This window comes from Nuphar pumila, chromosome 15 (assembly GCF_984573655.1).
Source record: "Nuphar pumila chromosome 15, dmNupPumi1.hap1.1, whole genome shotgun sequence".
NCBI classification, from domain to species: domain Eukaryota; kingdom Viridiplantae; phylum Streptophyta; class Magnoliopsida; order Nymphaeales; family Nymphaeaceae; genus Nuphar; species Nuphar pumila.
The window spans coordinates 26,275,876-26,295,010 of record NC_143263.1 but is presented as its reverse complement, the minus strand read 5'-3'; the positions used below and the strand labels follow the sequence as shown (position 1 = coordinate 26,295,010).

At 40.4% G+C, this 19,135-nt stretch overlaps 2 protein-coding genes across 2 annotated transcripts; one reads left to right on the top strand and one right to left on the bottom strand.

Annotated features, from left to right (window-relative positions):
• The first annotated feature begins 3,657 nt into the window (after positions 1-3,657).
• On the top strand, positions 3,658-5,952 carry LOC149814889 (protein IQ-domain 26-like). Its single transcript, XM_089990014.1, has 3 exons — positions 3,658-4,044; positions 4,647-4,853; positions 5,118-5,952. Exons 1-3 carry the CDS (start codon positions 3,658-3,660, stop codon positions 5,829-5,831), a joined length of 1,308 nt encoding a protein of 435 aa, XP_089846140.1. The 3' UTR covers positions 5,832-5,952.
• A 4,812-nt stretch (positions 5,953-10,764) lies between these two features.
• LOC149814888 (putative pectinesterase 53) lies at positions 10,765-18,692 on the bottom strand. Its single transcript, XM_089989133.1, has 5 exons — positions 18,337-18,692; positions 18,065-18,254; positions 16,104-16,310; positions 12,288-12,523; positions 10,765-12,113 (listed from the first exon to the last, which is right to left on the bottom strand). The coding sequence occupies exons 1-5, from the start codon at positions 18,690-18,692 to the stop codon at positions 11,963-11,965; spliced, it is 1,140 nt and encodes a 379-aa protein (XP_089845259.1). The 3' UTR covers positions 10,765-11,962.
• Between the last annotated feature and the right edge of the window lie 443 nt (positions 18,693-19,135).

Genomic DNA, 19,135 nt, shown 5'->3' with positions numbered 1-19,135 from the left:
ACACGTTTAAGAGGGTTGGTATTTGTGTAATAGAAGTGCAGTCACATATTTTTAAACAATGAGGATAAAATAGGGATTTTGGAATAGTAAAGAGTGTTTTTTTGGATGTTGTATGCATCAAGGGTTAACCCAAGATCTTTATTTCACCACTGTAGAAAACCTTAGTGGGTGATAATAATTTCAGGAAAATGTAGTACCTTATCTGGAGTAACAGGTAAAAGATTTATCTGCATCAGGAAATTACCTATTAAGGTATTTACCTTATTTAAATAACCCCCTTTGGGACTGATATGATACTTCTTTTCTCCCTTGTTCCATGTTTGTTTTCTTATTGGTGTAGCAGCTGTTTTTGGGCATAAATTATTGAGGCTGCTTTAAATTTGAAAAAGGTTTAATAGTTGGAGGGAAAGGTCTGGCCCAACCTTTTTCTCTCTCCTGCTTTTTTGAAAAGATCCTGAAATTACTGAGGTGTACTCGGGGTTCTGTGCCTTGGACAGTTTTGTGGTGTTGACTTTGATGTGTCAGTGTTGCGGTTTAGAGGTTTAAGACTTAAGGTGCAGTCTTCTTCTGAAAAACTGAGATCAAGATTTTGTGGGATGTTTGAAAATCAAAGAGTTAATAAGATGGTATTCACATGCACTATCCAGTAGAGAGAGAGAGAGAGAGACAGTTTTGTGGTGTTGACTTTGAAGTGTCACTGTTGTTGTTTAGAGGTTTAAGCCTTAAGGTGCAGTTTTCTTCTGAAAAACTGAGATCAAGATTTTGTGGGATGTTTGAAAATTAAAGAGTTACTAAGATGGTATTCACATGAACTATCCAGGGGGGAGAGAGAGAGGGGGGGGGGGGGGGGGGAGGAGTTCAACTTCAAAGCTGGAGTGGTAGATGTTGGTGGTCATTGGCAATGTCCGGGTTGATCACATCTGGATCGCATCTTGATATTGATATGTCTTGTCAACACTTCCTTTTTTAAGGCTAACCTAGCTTAGGGTATATGCTCCATAGGATGCGTCAGTGCTAGGTCACTAAACCCTCGGCCAACTGGGTTAGTTCACACCATCTGTCACTGTCCCATCACTAGCAAAGTGTGCAACTTGATTGGAGGTTGGACAAATATGTTGAAGTTTCATCCAGCCTAGTTTTTCTTATTTGGCCAGTATCCTTCAAAATTCTGGGATCTGTTGGGTATGGAAATTATGATAAGGCGTGGGTAAGGGTAGTTTTGTCAAGTGATGTCTCTTTCTCGAACAGCCATGTGCTTGGTTCTGCTAGATGAAAAATATTTTATGTACAATAATCCAAAGCATAATAATAAACCTTTGTGCAAAAAAAAAACAAAAACCGATAAACCCTAAATCTTCACTGTCTCCTTCATTCATTCGGCCCTCCTTGCTTTGCTTTTGTTTTTCGAGAGAGAGAGAGAGAGAGAGAGGTGTGTGTAGTATGACAGTACTATTTAACTTAACCATGGACCATTGGCGCCACAGCCACACGGGCTCAAGCAAGTGACTTTTGAACATGTATGTGCCTCTCTCTCTCTCTCTCTCTCTCTCTCTCTCTCTCTCTCATCCCCCATTTTTTATCATTAGCATAACTTCTTCAAAATCATATCCAGTATGAGACCATTTGTGGTGTTTTTCTTCAACTCATCTGCATGAATCATGAGTGGTGATTGAAAGCGAAAGATTGAATGCTCTCTCTCTCTCGTTTTGGGTTATGGTGGAAATGGTTTTGTGTTCATGAATTCCTTCTCCATTGAGGGACTCGGGAAGGTCTGCAGGTTCAGTGGGTGAGTTATTGTTTTGGGCTCTGCTTTTGGCAGTGGGTTTGAAGAGATGGTTTGTTTTGGTATTTTTGGTGGACCAAGTTGAGCTCAGTCTAAGCCTAGACCAGGTTAGCCTAGAGCACACTTACTCAGCTAGCCTTGCTCGAGCACAGCTCAATTCTTGGTTCTCCCATGTGGGTCCTGGTCTGGATCCATCCCTAAACTTGTTACTCGTCTTTTAATCCTTGATGCCAACTTATGGGTGGAAATCGTTTAGAAATGTCGTAAATTGGCCTTTGGGTCCAGATGCGGTTGTACTCCAGATCCTAGTTGGCCTGGCCTTTTGAGCCCATTGACCATGTGCCGTACAGTATCGGGCCAGGTTGGTTTGAATTTGGTTGAGCTCTGACCCAGACAACCCCCAGTTTGGTGCCATGCATCGCTTGAGTCGATCACTCGTACTTGACTTGGTCTTAGTCAATAACTTTGTTCGAATCACGCTAGTAAGGCAGTCGGCCCCATAATTGGGTCCGCACTTTGGACCAATATGAATACCTTTTCTTCTGTTCTGGACCAATAATCCGCTCGCACCACCTTATAAATGGGACCTTTTTACCAAAACTATGCGAATTTTGAAAGAAATAAGAGGTGGTGGGCCCAGCCCTTTGGGCAAACAAGATTAGTTACTCAGCAGTGCCTTGGGCTTGGCATGGTTTCAAGAAGGCTACATGGTGATTATTAATGCTTTGTATGTGCCTGAGATGTGGATCATCGTCCAAATCTCGTATTGAACGGCCTTGATGCGGTCTGGGCAATTTTGCCTGCTAAGATGTGGGTCCTGCACTTCACATCATAAATGTTGGTTTTCTAGTTTGCTCATCAAAATGAAACTGATCAAGCAAGCCACATATACATAATATATGTCAACCGTGTTCATGTGATCACTGCTCTCTTTAATTAGAATTTATTGATAAACAAGCAGTGAGCGTCATCATACATCATTAGCTGTGCTTAATACAGTTTTAAATTCTAACAAATATGAAAGATTTCACAATTTACGAGGCATGGTTCAGTATGCTGCAGCTTTGCCTTCAGCCATCCGTGTTCGTTCATCCCAAGATAGATGGTTGATAAATCTTGTTCTCTGTATTACCAACACTAATGGCGCCATTTTCAGTTTAAATAGGTTCTTACTTTTCTTAACTTTGTTGTGGTTGGGGGGATGAAAAGATGAGAAGCCTTTGATTATCCATATGGTGTCAGACCTAGTTGGGCTATGAAAATTTTGAATCCCTTTTGGGTAGAATCTTGGTGGGTCCCATTGGCTTGATTGGCCCCACAATAATGTTTGTTGGTTTGAGTCATTGATCCATAAAGTTTGTATTACATCATAGGTTCATTTTTATCAATGAAAGCTTTCTTAAATTAGTACTGGTGGCTCTCAAATTTGGCAATATTTTAATTGCTTTCATTAAAAAAAACTGATGGTATGCGTGGTCCCATGCCTAGTGATACACCAAATCTTCGTTTTGTCATTTTAAAATAACCATTCAATTTCTTGTAGCTTGCTACAAGCCAATGGGCACCCATCAACCACTACCATAAAAGAATTGCACTAAATTCAAATGATTATGTACCACTTTCCTGCTTGATTACAAAAGCTAGTTAACACCACAATAGCGCATCACTTTTATAAAGTTTTAGCAACTTCAAGTTTAGACTCTCTCTCTCTCTCTCTCTCTCTCTCTCATGCATAGTTAGATGAAACTATGCACTTACCATTCTTTGCTTTGTATTAGACTGAGTTCATACTTTCATTTCTTTGTCAGTCGGTCACTGAAGATTAGTAGAATTCATTCATTTGCTCCATTTTCAATTTGAATCTTGGAGTAAGGATGGGAAGAGCAACAAGGTGGCTGAGGAGTCTATGGGGAGGGAAGAAGGACCAGGAGAAGAGCACCAGTGACCGGAAAAAGAAGCGAAGATGGATCTTTGGGAAGCCTTCGAGTAAAGGAACGACGGCATCATCGCAGATGGTCTCCGAGTCATGGGCTCGGTCCTACGGGGATGTGTTCTTCACCGAGGCAGAGAAGGAGCAGAGCAAGCATGCCATAGTGGTAGCAGCTGCCACTGCTGCTGCTGCTGATGCTGCTGTAGCAGCTGCTCAAGCTGCTGCAGCTGTGGTCAGGTTAACTAGCCAAGGCCGGAATACCGTACTTCCGGGTACTAGCCGTGAACAATGGGCTGCCATCAAAATTCAAACGATGTTTCGAGGTTATTTGGTATGCAAAAAGACTCGCCTATAATACAATTTGGTTTATCTAACTTCCATTTTGTTAGTTGTTGGGAAAGTTACATGCTGGTTGGAGCTAGTATATTCATATTCCCTCCAAGTATCAGCATGAACCAACACTACAAACCCGGTGAAACTTTAATTAAGGGTATCTACAAATTAATACTGATAGAATCACCATTTATGCTTGATGGATCAAAGAAAGATGTTGGCGACTTGATCCTTCGATTAACCTTTTCCAATTCGATAGAACTACCAAGATGCATTTTATATTTTGGCTAGCATGCTGAATGAGTTGGGGATGGAACTTGGAGGGAGTTTCATATGAAGTCTTTACTAACACCAGAAACCATTTCCAACTTACTAAACATCCCTAGCTTTGATTGATCCTAAATGTAACTTTTCTTTACCATGTATTTGCATTTTTCTTGTATCTTTATTCTCAAAAGTCTCTCTCTCTGGTTTAGTGTCAATCAGTGTTTGTCACTAACTTATGTTGATTAATGCAGTAATGACATATCTTGTCCATTTTTTTTTTCATTCACCTTTGCTTGATTTTGTTAGTATCTCTTATGCTGGTGGTGATGGTAGGCAAGGAAGGCACTCAGAGCCTTGAAAGGCCTAGTGAAGTTGCAGGCACATGTCCGAGGCTATCTGGTCAGGAAAGAAGCAGCTGCAACACTTCACAGTATGCAGGCACTCTTCCGAGCTCAAGCTACCATTCGCATGCGTCAAGCACGCTCTTCTCTCTCTAAGGACCCTAAGTTGCACCATGAAGCCTGTCCTCGTCGATGGATCGTGAGTCTCGGCTTCTCTCCCTCTTTAATTGTTTCGGTGGCTTGTTCAGATGAGTGATATGTTGGAATATTTGTGCTGTGTAACATACTACAATTCTATGCATATCCTCACACCAACTTTATTTGGATAAGTTGGGATACTGTATTAGGGAGTTGCATTGCAGTGTTTGTATTCAATTTTGCATGATAAGTGAGTGCATCTAAACATCCTCTAAATCTAATTGGAGTTTTTCTGGTTATTGATACTTTGTCATGCAATGTCCAGGAGAGATTCGACGAAACCAGAAGCGAAAATGCGCCAAGTATCCACAGTAGGCGCCTCTCTGCTTCAGTGGAGAACAGTCTAACTGGTCTAGAGAGTCCGAAGATCGTCGAGATCGACACCTTCAGGCCAAAATCCTGGTCACGCAGAAGAAATATGTCAGCTTCAGAGTCATTCACATTTTCTCCTCCTTACGAGCCGTCTTCCTATCACCCTCCAATTATCCCTGCTTCCTCGCCGTTGATGCCGGTTCCAGGAAGGCTCTCTGTGCCAGACACTTGGTCCTTCAATTGGGCCATACCCGCCGATGAATGCCGGTTCTCCACTGCCCAGAGCACACCTCGCTTCACGAAATCTCGAATGCAAGACATACGGGCTACACCAGCAAAGAGTGTATGCGGGGATGAGATCAGAAGAAGATACAGCAGCAGCCCCAACTACATGGCTAACACTCAGTCATCCAAGGCTAAGGTGCGGTCGCAGAGTGCACCAAAACAACGACCGGATCCGCTCACGAAGAGAAGGCTCTCTCTTCAAGAAGCAGTTGAAGCCCGGGCCAGCTTGAGTGGAGTGAGAATGCAGAGGTCTAGTTCTCAGGCTGCAGAGCCCTTCAGTTTCAAGAATGCAGTGGTCAATCGGATCGACCGGTCTACTGAGCCTGGCCCTGGTTCGGGCTTAGACCGGGACTACTTGGTCTCTCTTCAGTCTCACTGGTGACAAAGAAGAGAATAAAAAATCCATGTTTGTAAATTGTGTTCTTTTCTGTTTCTCTGTTAAAATTTCCGAAATCACGAGCTTCTTTGTTAATTACTAAGCAAGAAGAAAGTTCATTTTATGTCCATGATGGCTTTGTAGTTCACATGTTCCTTTCAATTGAATCATTAGAATTCAAAAAATAAGAATTCTGATATCTAGTGGGGATGCTTCAATGGGGTGGACGTCGCCTATTAAGATTGTTTAAAGGTGTCTACATCATGTGGTCATAAAATACGCATAGATTTCTTGGGTTATGATTCAAATATATGCTTTCTGACTCTTAAGGGTCCGTTTGTTTCATGCTGTTTATATATATATATATATATATATATATATATATATATATATATATATATATATATAGAGAGAGAGAGAGAGAGAGAGAGAGCATCACGTTGCTTTGGATGTCGCTCATCTTAAAAAATGAACGACACCCACCAAACAGTTAATAGGCTCGTTGTGAGCCGTTCATTTTAAACCATTTGGATGTCGTCCATCTCAAACACGAACAACAACAAAAAGAATGGGGCCCATCCAAGTGATGGTCGTCTCATTCATACAGGTTTTGGATGCCGTTCATCTTGAGATCAACGGCATCTAGAAGTGCTCTAACTTAATACCGTCAGAGCAGTCTCACCTGATCCCATCTCGTTATTATAAGAAATTGCTGATCATGGAAGGTTTTTTTTAAATCTGTGCTCTTTCTCACGAAACACCCTCCTCCCCTTACGTGAGAATGAAACAAATGTAAAACATGTTAGAGGCACTTCAGTCAGTTCCTTGTGATCTTGGACTAGTGATTGATGTCTTTCTTGACTAGCCTTAACGAGCAATGTTCACCATTTTTCATTAATGGTCCAAATTTTGAGATGGCCACATGGTAGCCTTTTGGCGTTGATTTAGGGCTTTGTGTTGTGTTGCTTTCTCAGAATATTTGGCTTGGTTTACAATATTTTTACGAGTAAAAAGCAAGGTATGACCAACTTTCTTGGTCATCAAAACTTTTTGATACAATCCATATGTCGGCCACCAAATGATTGGTCTGACCACAACCAACCCATACCTTAAGGGCTAAGCCATCTACACTCGCCAACTTTTATTGTTTAATTCATCAATGGCAATTTCTAAACGTGTAATGCATAAATTAAAGACTTGCACTTAAGTCGAGATGCAAAGTGGCCATGGCCATTGAGCCTAAACACAAAGTGGTGCACACTTCTCATGGTATACTTCAAAGGCAAGCAAGTTAATGATATTCACTACAAAGTAGAACATGCAATATCCTAGATTATCCCATTTGTCGCTATATCATGTTTGAAAGGTTTTTCTATAGATGAAGTTTCTTCTTAAATCTCATGCATTCGCATAGTGTGGTGATCTGTCTCCATTATATTCTTGCCAAAAAGATGAGGCAATTAAATGTGATCTTTATGGTCCCTTTCTATTTTCACAGGGCTCCAAGTCGCATGGGACAGATAACTTTCTAGGACAGCTTTCTTAGGGACCTTCATGTATTTGAGTTTTATGGGATATAGTTTACAAAATAAGAGTAGGCCCTACTGTGTATGTGGACTGCTTTTTTTCAAGTATGGTGAAGGGCACATCCATGCTCTCTCTCTCTCTCTCTCTCTCTCTCTCTCTCTCTCTCTCTCTCTCTCTCTCTCTCTCTCTCTCTCTCTCTCTCTGCAAAACTTGCATTGTTTTTTGCTGAGTGGTATCAACAGATAGGCACGCAACATTCACTTACTATAAACAATTAATTAGGGACCACTGCCGTGCCTGATTATAAAAACCATTGAAAACAACCCTAGGCCATTATTGTTTTATAAAAGTATTTTAACCCACATCATGGGTTACTGGAGTTCGTTTGTCAAATTCAAAAGCGGATTTGAATTAGTAATTCCCATTCATTAAACATGGAATGAAGTTCAAATTTTCAAAGAACATGATCCAATAAGGGTGACTTAGTGCATGGTCATGCAAAATAAGATTGAAGTTTTAATATAGAATTCAAAGTTTACCAAGGTTTCCCCATCGGCAGAATGCGGAATGCTCAGAAAAGTTTATGGTGTTAGCCATAAAAAATAATTTAATATATCCTTAAGTACATAAATCTCATAGACATCATTTATTGTTGCAGCATTAACAAAATGTGATAGGTTCAGAACATTAAATTTCCATAAATACCTGACAATGCTTGATTGGTTAGTTAAGTTGTTTCATAATCTCATAATTCCATTTGAATTCAAATTCACTGAAGCAGACTTTAACTTCAAACTTAAATGGAAATATTTATTAATGAAGAGCAAGTGGAAAAATATGACAGTACATGAGAACGTTAATGAGATTTAATGATCTGTTTGAAAAAAATCATAACATACTAATATGCCTGAATAAAAATTGGAAACCACACTTAAACAGCAAAACATTTAGAAATAAGCTTGCATCATAAATTTCAAAAGAGGCAAATTCCGATAATTTCGTGAAAAACGTTCCATGTTCCTAAAATGGTTACACAAGAATACCCTATCTGGAGGTTCCTGCAGCAACAGCCATCCAATGTTGCCCTTTGTAGCCAGCTAATACTCAACAATTTTGTGGGAAATGGAAAGTTGAATGAATCAACATTTTGCCAAGAGTAGACAACTACAATTTGGATTGTCCAATGCTTCAGTTATGTTGGGGTGGAGGGATATTGATTTAAAATGGAATGGCAGAAGAGGGTGGGTGAGAAACTACTTTCATTGGTATTAAACTTCACCTTAGATGCTACGGTTGAATGCAATTATGCATATTCCAGATACTAGTTTTCCTGATAGGTAGACCATCCAGTTACGTTAGTAGGCATGCAGTAGTGTATATTGGTTGTCCATGTTCAAAATGTCACTACTCTGCTAAGTTTTCCTTGTGACAATTGTGTCCATGCTATCTTGAGACAACTGCAAGCTGAACAGTTGAGCCACACGCATTTCTCATTTGTGAATTTATAAGGTTATCAAACCGAGTTCACGTTGAACAATTGCCTGACCTATTGATGCAGATTGAGAGTGAGACACAAGCTGGTTTTGTAGGATCAATTCAGATCCATATTTGGTATTTACATTTTTCTTTGGTTGTTTAGATTTTTTATATTGGATCTAATATTTGATCCATATTTAAGATAATAGAGACTTTTAGGGAGGTTTTGAGAGAGAGAGAGAGATTTATTATTTTCTTTCATTATTGTTATTTTTTGTTTTCCCCGAGTTAATTGAATTATTTCTTTGATAGGTGCAGACTTGTGAATGTCACCAAGTTGACAGGATGTCACAAGTTCGAAACCCGCAGGTAGCATCCCTTGCCGCAAGGCTGATGCAGGTATACTTTCTGGTGGACAGGGAGGATCTCAATGGTTTTATCAACCAGAGGCCAGCCAATGTGTGGTTGGTGATGTAGGAAAATCTGTAGGATTTCCTACATCAGCCTGCGTTTTGATATCAGACCTGCAAGCCCAAAGTACAGTGCTTGCATCACCTATCCTGCCCCTAAAAACTCACAAAAACAATTGTCACAACGGCCCGACCACCATAGGCACGGCAGGCTGAGCTAGAGCATCCAGGTCTTGGTGCAGTTTCTTCGGGTTATAAAAAAAAAAAAAAACATCAACAGTTATGCAAAAATCTTGGAATTCATGAACTTGGTCACATTTCATATGTCAGAGGTTCTTTACATGAAATGTATTTCAGAACTTCTCTTTTGTTTAAAGGTCTACCAAACCCACATGGTTGTTTAATTGTGTCAATTGTTGTAATGCATTAAAAATAAAATCTAAACAAATTTTAAGAAAAATCGACCGTTAATAGTTCTAGAAATTTGTCAATGCCTTCGAACACTTGGGAAGTTCTTCACTATTAAACCTGCACCCAAATGCTACTAAGTTGGCTCTTTATTTTTATTTCCAACCTTGATGTTGACAGGAAACGAATCTTTCCACTACTTGCAGTTAATGCATCTACGGATGCTATAATCTAGACTGGTTCCAGGTCAACTTCTGTTTAATTTGACACCGGCCCAGGTCTTGGTGCAGTTTCTTCGGGTTATAAATAAATAAAAAACATGAACAATTATGCAAAAATCTTGGAATTCATGAACTTCGTCATATTTCATAAGCCAGAGGTTCTTTACATGAAATGTATTTCAGAACTTCTCGTTTGTTTAAAGGTCTACCAGACCTACACGGTTGTTTAATCGTGCCAATTGTTGTAATGCATTAAAAATAAAATCTAAACAAATTTTAAGAAAAATCGACCGTTAATAGTTCTAGAAATTTGTCAATGCCTTTGAACACTTGGGAAGTTCTTCACTATTAAACCTGCACCCAAATGCTACTAAGTTGGCTCTTTATTTTTATTTCCAACCTTGCTGTTGACTTAAACAGACTCTTTCCACTGCTTGCAGTTAATGCATCTACGGATGCTATAATCTATACTGGTTTCAGGTCAACTTATGCTTAATTTGACACTGGCCCAGTGGAAATAGTGAAAGACTTGAGTCAGAGGTAAAAACAGTTTGGATTCAAACAGTATAATGGTAAACATGATTCGTACCATGCTTTGATGATTCACTGATCTGCCTCACAGTGACAAAAGTTAAGAAGGTTCAGCTTGTAATGAGAGACCATAAAGTAATTGGATATTTGAGTCCATGAGCCTACACCGGATAAGCGCATCTTTGTGGGTCCCAACACGATGACGCAAAGACGAGCTACTCTTTTCTCGCAGGAAGAAGTGCTCGTTTCCAATATGGGAAAAGTATTTAGTCCCTTCGTGTGGGTAAGGAAACTCTCAGTTGGAACTCATAGTGGGAGGTTGTTTTGACCACATCTAACCCATGTAGGATTCACTCTTGCAACATGTTTGTTTGTCATAAAAATACTATTTTATGAGGATTGAAAATATGATACGATGTAGACCATTGATTTTTCAGCTCCTGCAAAATCTTACATACACATTGGAGCAACATGATCCACAAGCACTGATTTCTGTTAAACCATATATGTAGATCACATCTAGAGGGTCACCTGTGCAAAAACACGTTGAAATTTTTAAAATATTACTGTTTTTCACCAGATGGTTCCTTATCCATGAGGGTAGCAAACATTAACCCTTCAACACGCCCCTTTCCAAGAGGCGTTGGAAATATGTGTGGCGGGTATGGGTGCTAACTGCCTGAAAAATGATCTGGGCTGAAAGCAATCAGCGCGTTTTTAGTGGCCTTCACAGTGACAGTGCATCAGTCTTGGACATGTTGAAGTTGGAGGTGACGAGCAGAGCATGTTCTAAATGGCCTGATCACTCTTTGGACTGGATTGGCAGTAAAAGAATGTTTTCTCGATGCCTCTTCAGTCAGCCCTGCTATTGAAGCTCCTGTATTTTCTTCCTTCTGTTTCTGTTCCAAGTGTCAGCTGATCATTGTTGTTCTCTTTTCTCGTCTGTTGGTGTCTGGTCTTCAAGCTCCAGGACCACTTTGGGGATCCTCTGTTTCAGCGGGTGGGATATCTCATCACACCCTGCTTTACTACCTGTGCATTTACTGCTATATCAGTTTATTTTTTACTTCTCTCTCAAAATAAAAAAACACGCCCCTTTCCCCTGTGACGATTTCCCTAGTGGTATGGTTGGACTTGTGTTCCGCAAAAGGACACTATGCAGCAGGTGGTTCTGGATCTCTCTTCCGCAGCACACAAACGTGTCCTTAGGGAGTGCTTGACGCACGGTACAAACTCGTGTGGAGACAAAGTGGTCTCCACGTGGGTTGTTGTACCGTGTTTGGAACCAGGGAACAAATTAAGCGGTCCTGGAGGGGACCCCTCCGTTTTTTTATGAGAAGGGTGCATGGGATGCGCACATCCTTAGCAAACGCCGCATGTTCTGTCTCTGCGGCGTTTGTCCCATGAATCAACCGTGCCCTTACGGATGCAACCAGATCTGAGTCCAGATTTTCACACAGCATTGAAAAAAGAGACCCAGTGGCTAGGAGCCTAATGCTTCTTTCCTTTTAATGAATGATGAATAAGGTCATGAACAATGACAATGGTGACTTTTGATAAAGCACTATAAGATCTTGATCCACTCTGTGCCATCAATGAAGCTGAGATCAATGAAAGGTTTAGCCTCCTCCTCTGTCAATTCTCTTGACCAAGCAACCCTGCCTGCATAGTTTGCTCCTGGCCCCAGGCACTTGTATTGTCCATAAAAAACAGTCCTGAGAATAATCGTAAAAGTTGTAGACTATATTAGGATATACATTTGGTTTGATTTGGTTATGATCGCATGAAACATGACCAAGTTCATGAAGCTTGGAGTTCTTGAACTTGGTCATGTTTTATGTAAAAATAGTAGTGGCAATGTAAGAAAAGAAAGATCAGGGGAACTATACATTTCTCTACTGGGATCACCCCAATTGTACCACCCTTGAGGGATGATGATGTTGTCCATGTAAGTGCCAGCAAAAATGACCCTAGAGAAAGCCCCCCATGCCCTCCCCAGGTACACAACACCTGAGCCGGTTACCCTACAATTCACAAATGAGAAGCCTGTGTCATCAAGTAGACTCATCCTGTTCTGTGCTGTAAGAGCTCCATAGTTCCGAGCAATTGCATGTACATGGCATCCCTGCAAAGCAGAAATTTTCAATTTTTGAATCATTGTCAGTCTTGAAAATTTCCTATTGAAATTCTTCTAGGACACAATCGGTTCCTAACTAAACCAACCTAGCCACTTGGTCTTGACCGCCTCAATGAACATGGTTGATTGAAGCTCAGGCTAACTCTTGGTGCCTGTGTGAGGCTTGGTCAACTGCCTAGAGACTTGGGCAACTTGACCCCTTTACAGGTTGGGTTGCTGTATGTCATAGGCCAGGTGGGTTCTCCCTATTTCTAAGGACACCAAGCCTACTTGATCCAAGTGGACTGAAGAGCCAACCTCTTAGGGGGCGTTTGCATGATGTAGAAACCTGAGGGTTTCCGTGGAAACGCACAGGAACCCATGGCCCCACTGTGACAACGCAAACACTGTCCTTGTGGAAAGGGAGGCGTGTTTTCAACGGGTACTACCCCCTTTCCGTGGAACCTTTTCTTGTGGGGGGGTCGATTTTGTTTCAGTGGAAGAGAACTCCAAGGATGAGGTGTCGCACACACTTCTCTTTATGACGCAAATATGCTTGTCCAAGGATGAAACAAACGAACAAAACAAAGTCTGTTTTGCAACAAGTGTACTTTGTCCAATGTTTGTTTCGGCCTTACACGGAAGTTGTGTTACTCATGTCCATTGATTGATATATACTGTGTGAACAAATTGGACACACATAGATAATAGGTTGGATAACTTTGTTTTGGATCGTACGACCCGATCAGTCCAACCATGTGAGTGTTTTGACATGTTTATTTTTAGCCCTAGATATGGATCTCGAATTGGATCTAAAAATAAAAAAATGTTTAAATTTTGGGTATGACCCAGTCTGTCCAACCATATACTTTAATTGATATCATATTGGATCTAATTACGAAAGTTTATCAAAAAATTATGTATTTTAGCCTCAAATATAGATCTCAAACGGAATCTAAGTATGAAAAAATATTTAAATTTTTGAGTAATTTGAAAAAAATAAGAATTCATATTTTTTTATATAAAAATTCATAAATAAATTATAAAACCCTAAAATATAAGAAAATAAATCATAAATCAACCAAAAAGCCTTAAACTACAAGAAAAAATAAACCATAAAATAAATAAAAAACATAATAAAAAAGATAAAAAACTATGACTCAAACCCTAATAAAAGAAAATTAAAAAAAAACTAATCAAATTAACTATAAAAACCCATAATTTAAGAAATTTGATTCAAAGCCTTAATCAAAGAAAAAAAAACTAATCAAATAAAAGAAAGTTCCTAATCAAATTAAATATCAAAAGTCATAATTAAAGATATTTAATTCAAAACCTTGATAAAAAAAACAAAGAAAAATCCCCTTCATATTAAATTTAAAAAGCTCTAATTAAAAAAAAATGATTCAAAGCCTTACTCAAAGAAAATTTTTGTTCAGAACCCTAATTAAAACTCTAATTAAAGCACTCATCATAAAGAGAGAAAGAGTTGGGTATCAAGGTCGGTGGCTTGGTTGTTGACGGCTGCACAGGGGTGAGAGAGAGAAGAAGGGGAAGAAAGAAGAGAGAGAGAGTAGGGTGTCCTGGTCTGCCAATGGTGTCCTCTCTAACTGTTGATGTACTCTCTTGCCACTGGTGGTCTGGTCAATGCACAGGGGGGAGAGAGATAGAGAGAGGGGGTTACCCCTATTTTTTTTTTTTAGCATTTCATTCATCCTGTTCTCAATGTAATAAGGGGTTGAAGGCTTAGATCAACAAAATACAGATACAGTGGTCGCCTAGGGATGGCAGTGGACCGGGGGAAAGCGGTGCCCCGCCCCGTTTGGACCGGGGATGAAGGGTATGAAACGGGGATGGAGGCGGGGACGAAGGTTAAAATCCATCCCCGTGCGGGGATGGACGTACACTTTTCCCCACCCAGCCCCGTCCCCGCCCTGACCACTTTTCCCCGCAATATCCCTGCCCTGCCCCGCCTCATCCCCGTTTGAACCAGGGTTGGAGGACATGAAACGGGGATGAAGGCGGGGGTGGAGGATAAAATCCATCCCGGCCGGGGATGGAGGTTCTAATCTTGAGGGGGGAGGGGGGGGGGACCCGCCCCGCCTCAATGCCATCCCTACATTCGCGCATCCATCTCGTATAAAAACGGGCATGGGACGGGGGGATCAAACAACGCCTAAGTGGAGTGACTATCGTGGACACCAAAGTACCCGGCTGACTAGATCCGACCACGTGTTTGGGCCCCACTGAGGACAGATCAGAACAAAACAACAATTTTTTTGTGTTTTAAAGTCACAACCGTCCATCGCTTCTATCACCATCGTCCATTCTGAATTGATGACATCAGCAATTTTGGTGGGCCCCACTGGCTTTTACAATGAATGGTAGTGATTGAAGTGATGGATGGTGATGATTTCAAAACACAAAATAATTGTGTTTTGTCAAATCACCTAATTTGGCACAAGTACTTTGCTAAGTACTTGGTCTCGATTATTGGATGTGCTCTCCTCGTGAAATGGGTTGGATTCCCTTAACAAAGAAAAGAGACCCGGTCCAAGGCACATCTAAGTTCCTAGCCACTCTTTTTTTTTTTTCTTTCCGACCTTTTGTTTTATTGGTCAGAAATGCTTTTTTTGTAGGACATTTTTCAACGGTTCACTGTTTATATTCTTATTCTTGGGTTTTGAAATGAACGGCTGCCAGGCAGCCTCTGTACAATGACACCATGCATACAAGCATTTCTCCCTCATGGTCACTTTGTCAACAGAAAAGAAAAGGAAATTTCACAGGTTTAAAAAGAAGAAAGGCTAGTTGAGTTTAACTTTTTGTTTACTTTAGATCCCATGCAATGCTACCAAGCCTACCAATACCTCCACTCCATAAAATTGCAATGAAAGTTGGACAAAGTTGAAGGTTAAACAATTACTAAAGCAGGCTTATCTGAAGGGAAAAAAGAAAAGAACAATTCTTATTTAGAGACGTATTTTAGTTTATAATTTCAAAAAAAGAGGTATTTTTTTCCCTAAAATTCCTGATCTACGTCAGAAAACAATGGAAGTTCATTTAAAAAAATAAAAAACACGAGGACGTTTTTTACAAATTTTTAATAAAAACTATTTTTGATATTTTAATATAAAATATACTTTTATTAAATATTATTAAAAAAGTAATAAAACCACTAAAAGTATGTCCATATGTGTAAGGACCTGCTGTGACTTACTGTGGAATGCCCCCAACCACTTAACCATGGTTAAAGTTTTAAAATAATGAAAATACCCTTTTCATCCAACTTCAACATGCAGGGGGTAGTTAAGTAAAAGTGGGTTTGGACAAAAAAAAATACCTGAAAGGAAAACAACCACTGTAGAATCTGTGGACTACTTTGTTGTCAATTGTCTTGTCATATAACCAAAACACTGCTAGATTTCACGGGCTAAGCGAAAAGCAAAGGAAGACAAGCCAAAAAGAGAGACTACCCATATTCGTTTTCTTTTTTATCAGAGAAAGAATACTTTGTACTTTTTTGGGGTTAAAAGGAATACTTGGGTTGGGAGTTCAAAATAGCCAAAGTTGGGAAGAGATTGCTAACCTCAAACAGGGAGAGCCCATTCCCAAAGATGAAATCCACAGAGCCTTCAATGTAGCAGTCCTTGTAGTAGTGCCTGCCCATCTGATCATAGAGTGTGTCTTGTGCACCTAGAAACTTGCAGCCCACAAATGCAGCTGTGTCCCCTGAGATCCTAAGCGCTACTGCTTGCTTCCCAACTGCTCCGGGCGGTGGAACTGGGGTTGTATTCTGCGAAAAACATTCGTGTTCTTGAATTAGCTTATAGAATTCACATTACATGCGGTGTCAGTAATCTTCTTGACAGCCACCCATCTTGGCATTTCTCCATATGAATGTGGTGGCCATTTCGAGAAATGTTGTGATGGATGGTCATCAGCAGTGGAGTTGCAAGCATGCTAAGCGCCCCCTGCATAAAAAATGACCTCATAGTTTTTATACTTGAGACATCAACCTTATTAGGGTTAGGACTGGTCCTTAAATGGTTAGGCACAAGAGCATATAGGGAAGACCTTGTGGGGTTTTACAACGTAAGCCACCTGAAGAGGACCACCATGAATGTCCTGTAACAAGACTTCTGAACTATAACGGTGGTTTCTTCTATTTGTTCACAAAAAAAAAACTATCTACCTAGACTAGATCAAGACATATATAGGCCATATCCTATTATCAGTCACGACTGTGATCGTCATCACCACCACCACCACCACCACTACCACCATCAAGTTTGTTATTGTTTTTTATGGTGTTGTCAGATAGGTGCATATAACCAACGGGGCTCCACTTGTCTGGTAAGAGAAGCTAGTCCACGTCACCTTGTGTTGGGACGTTGCAGGTTCAAAACCCAATGATATAGTTGTATAACTGGTAGGGTCTGCCTAACCCTAGCGTGCCTTTAAAATATATATATATATAGGGAATAAGGATACATTCGTTCCCCTTATTTTGGTAGGAAATCAATGCGCCTGTTTCACCAAGAATGGTGAGAAAATGGGGCTATTTTGGTAGGAAATCAAGGACTTTTTTTTTTTTTATGGGCAAGGTGGAGTTGGGTAGACCCCCACCAGTAATACAAGGTACCATTCCGTTTTGATCTTACAAAGTCCCAACACAAGGGGGGCGTGCACTAACAGCTCCTACCAAACAAGCAGATCGTCCGTTGGTGGGACTTTTTCCCCACTGGTGAAACAACCACACATATACATGGGCCCAACCAATTTCGTAGGAAAGGCTGTTTCCCACGAAACTCCTTCTCACCATCCCCCACCATGGGGAAGTGTTTTCCCAAGGAAATCCAACAGATGGAGGGAAATTTTCGAAGAGCGTGCTTTCGTACCTTTCTTGGAAAAAACGGGTCCTGATTACTCCAAAAAAGGACTAGGGAAATCTTTTTGCTGTCAAGTGGAACACTACCAAACACAGTGTAAATCTTTTTTGGTTTCTGAGGAGCCCTTGACTAGCAGAACGAAATGAAACATGACCAAGTTCATGAACTCTAGCGTTTTGCTACCATAAAATGTAAAACTCAGTACCATCCAAATAAGAACCGACACTGCTTCAAGTCGCCCCATGTACTTAAGTAACAAACTTAGCCCAACCTCAGTTTCAGCTTTCAAACACTTCAGCCCCAACATAACCTATTTTTCTTTCGAACACATAAAATAAGTATATATTAGAGCAGCCATATTAGAAGAAGTGAAGAACTGATGCATCCACAAATGTTTCTTTCCTCTCTTCTCTTTCGGTAATGGGAAATGTCATCCCACCCATTTTATTAATAAAATTTAGATGTTATTTGGTAAAACTATGTTTATATGCTTGATTACATTATATATTCAAAGTGTGACTCACCCCAAGACATAACAAGTAGTGCTGGGCCAGAATGCCTGGACCTAAACTTGTCACAGTCCGGACTCTAAGAGTGCTGAATCCATGATTTTAAAAACTCTGATCCACAAACATATATGGCTAGTGATATAGATTACCTTAAAAGTAATGTTCTTGGCTATGAAGTAAGGGGCATTCACAGCAAAAGTAGCCGAGTTGAATGTTCCAATGGGCTGCCCTCTTGGTCCTAGCGTTTGAGCTGTGTCACCCCATTGCACCACTGTTATATCTGCACCTGCTCCCTCTATAGTTATAAAAGACTTCAGTGGAGGAATGTTCACCTTCTCTCTAAGAGGTAAAATGAAACTCTAAGATTAGCTCAATCTTAATGTCAAAAAACAGACAGCAGAGAATGCGCTAGAACTCTTACGTGTAGATCCCTGAATCGACTCTGATTATAACTCTAACTGAATTAATGGTTGGTAAAGAATCAATGGCGGCCTGTATTGTCGTAAAGTCCCCGATCGCCGGGTTCTTGTCGACAGTGAGCACGAATGAAGGGTACACCTTGTTCATGGCAGTTGCAAAGAGGGAGTGATTTAGAGTGCCTATCCATCTTACCCAAGTCATGAATTGCTCTTCCAGTTGCTGATTCCTTGTGGCATTGGCTGGCATCCCCTGTGAGCTCTGTGGGGAGCGGTTGGGGCGTAGGCCCTTAGTGTGAGAGTGTGTAAGGCCTGAGTTCATGATCAATGAAAGGATTAGAATGTAATGAATTCGATGCATTATTGTGGGGTGTGGGTAAAAGAAGCAGCCAAAAGCAGAAGCTGGTGAGAGTTGAAAGGAAGGAAAAGGCAGAGGGGAGTTTGTTGGTGTACTATTTAAAGTTGCTCTCTCTTTCTCTACTCTCTCTCTCTCTCTAGAAGGGCATAGAATTATGGAGGTATGATCACGGGTTTTCTTCTGACATCATGCGGTTCACAGGCAAAACTTATTTGCTGACAAGCCCAGCATTATTTATTTTTTCTGTACCCGTGAGGTTTCTTCCTCGTTCTTTTCTCTCGGTATTCTGGTGGCAGCACTTTCAGTGGCATCCCGACAATTCTTTTTTCTTTCTTGTTTCAATTTCATTATTTCATACAAAGAAACAAATTAATTACTTAGCATCCCCCACCTAAGAACACCTTGAGTTTGGTGAATCCACAAAAAGATCCCCACCATTTTGAAGA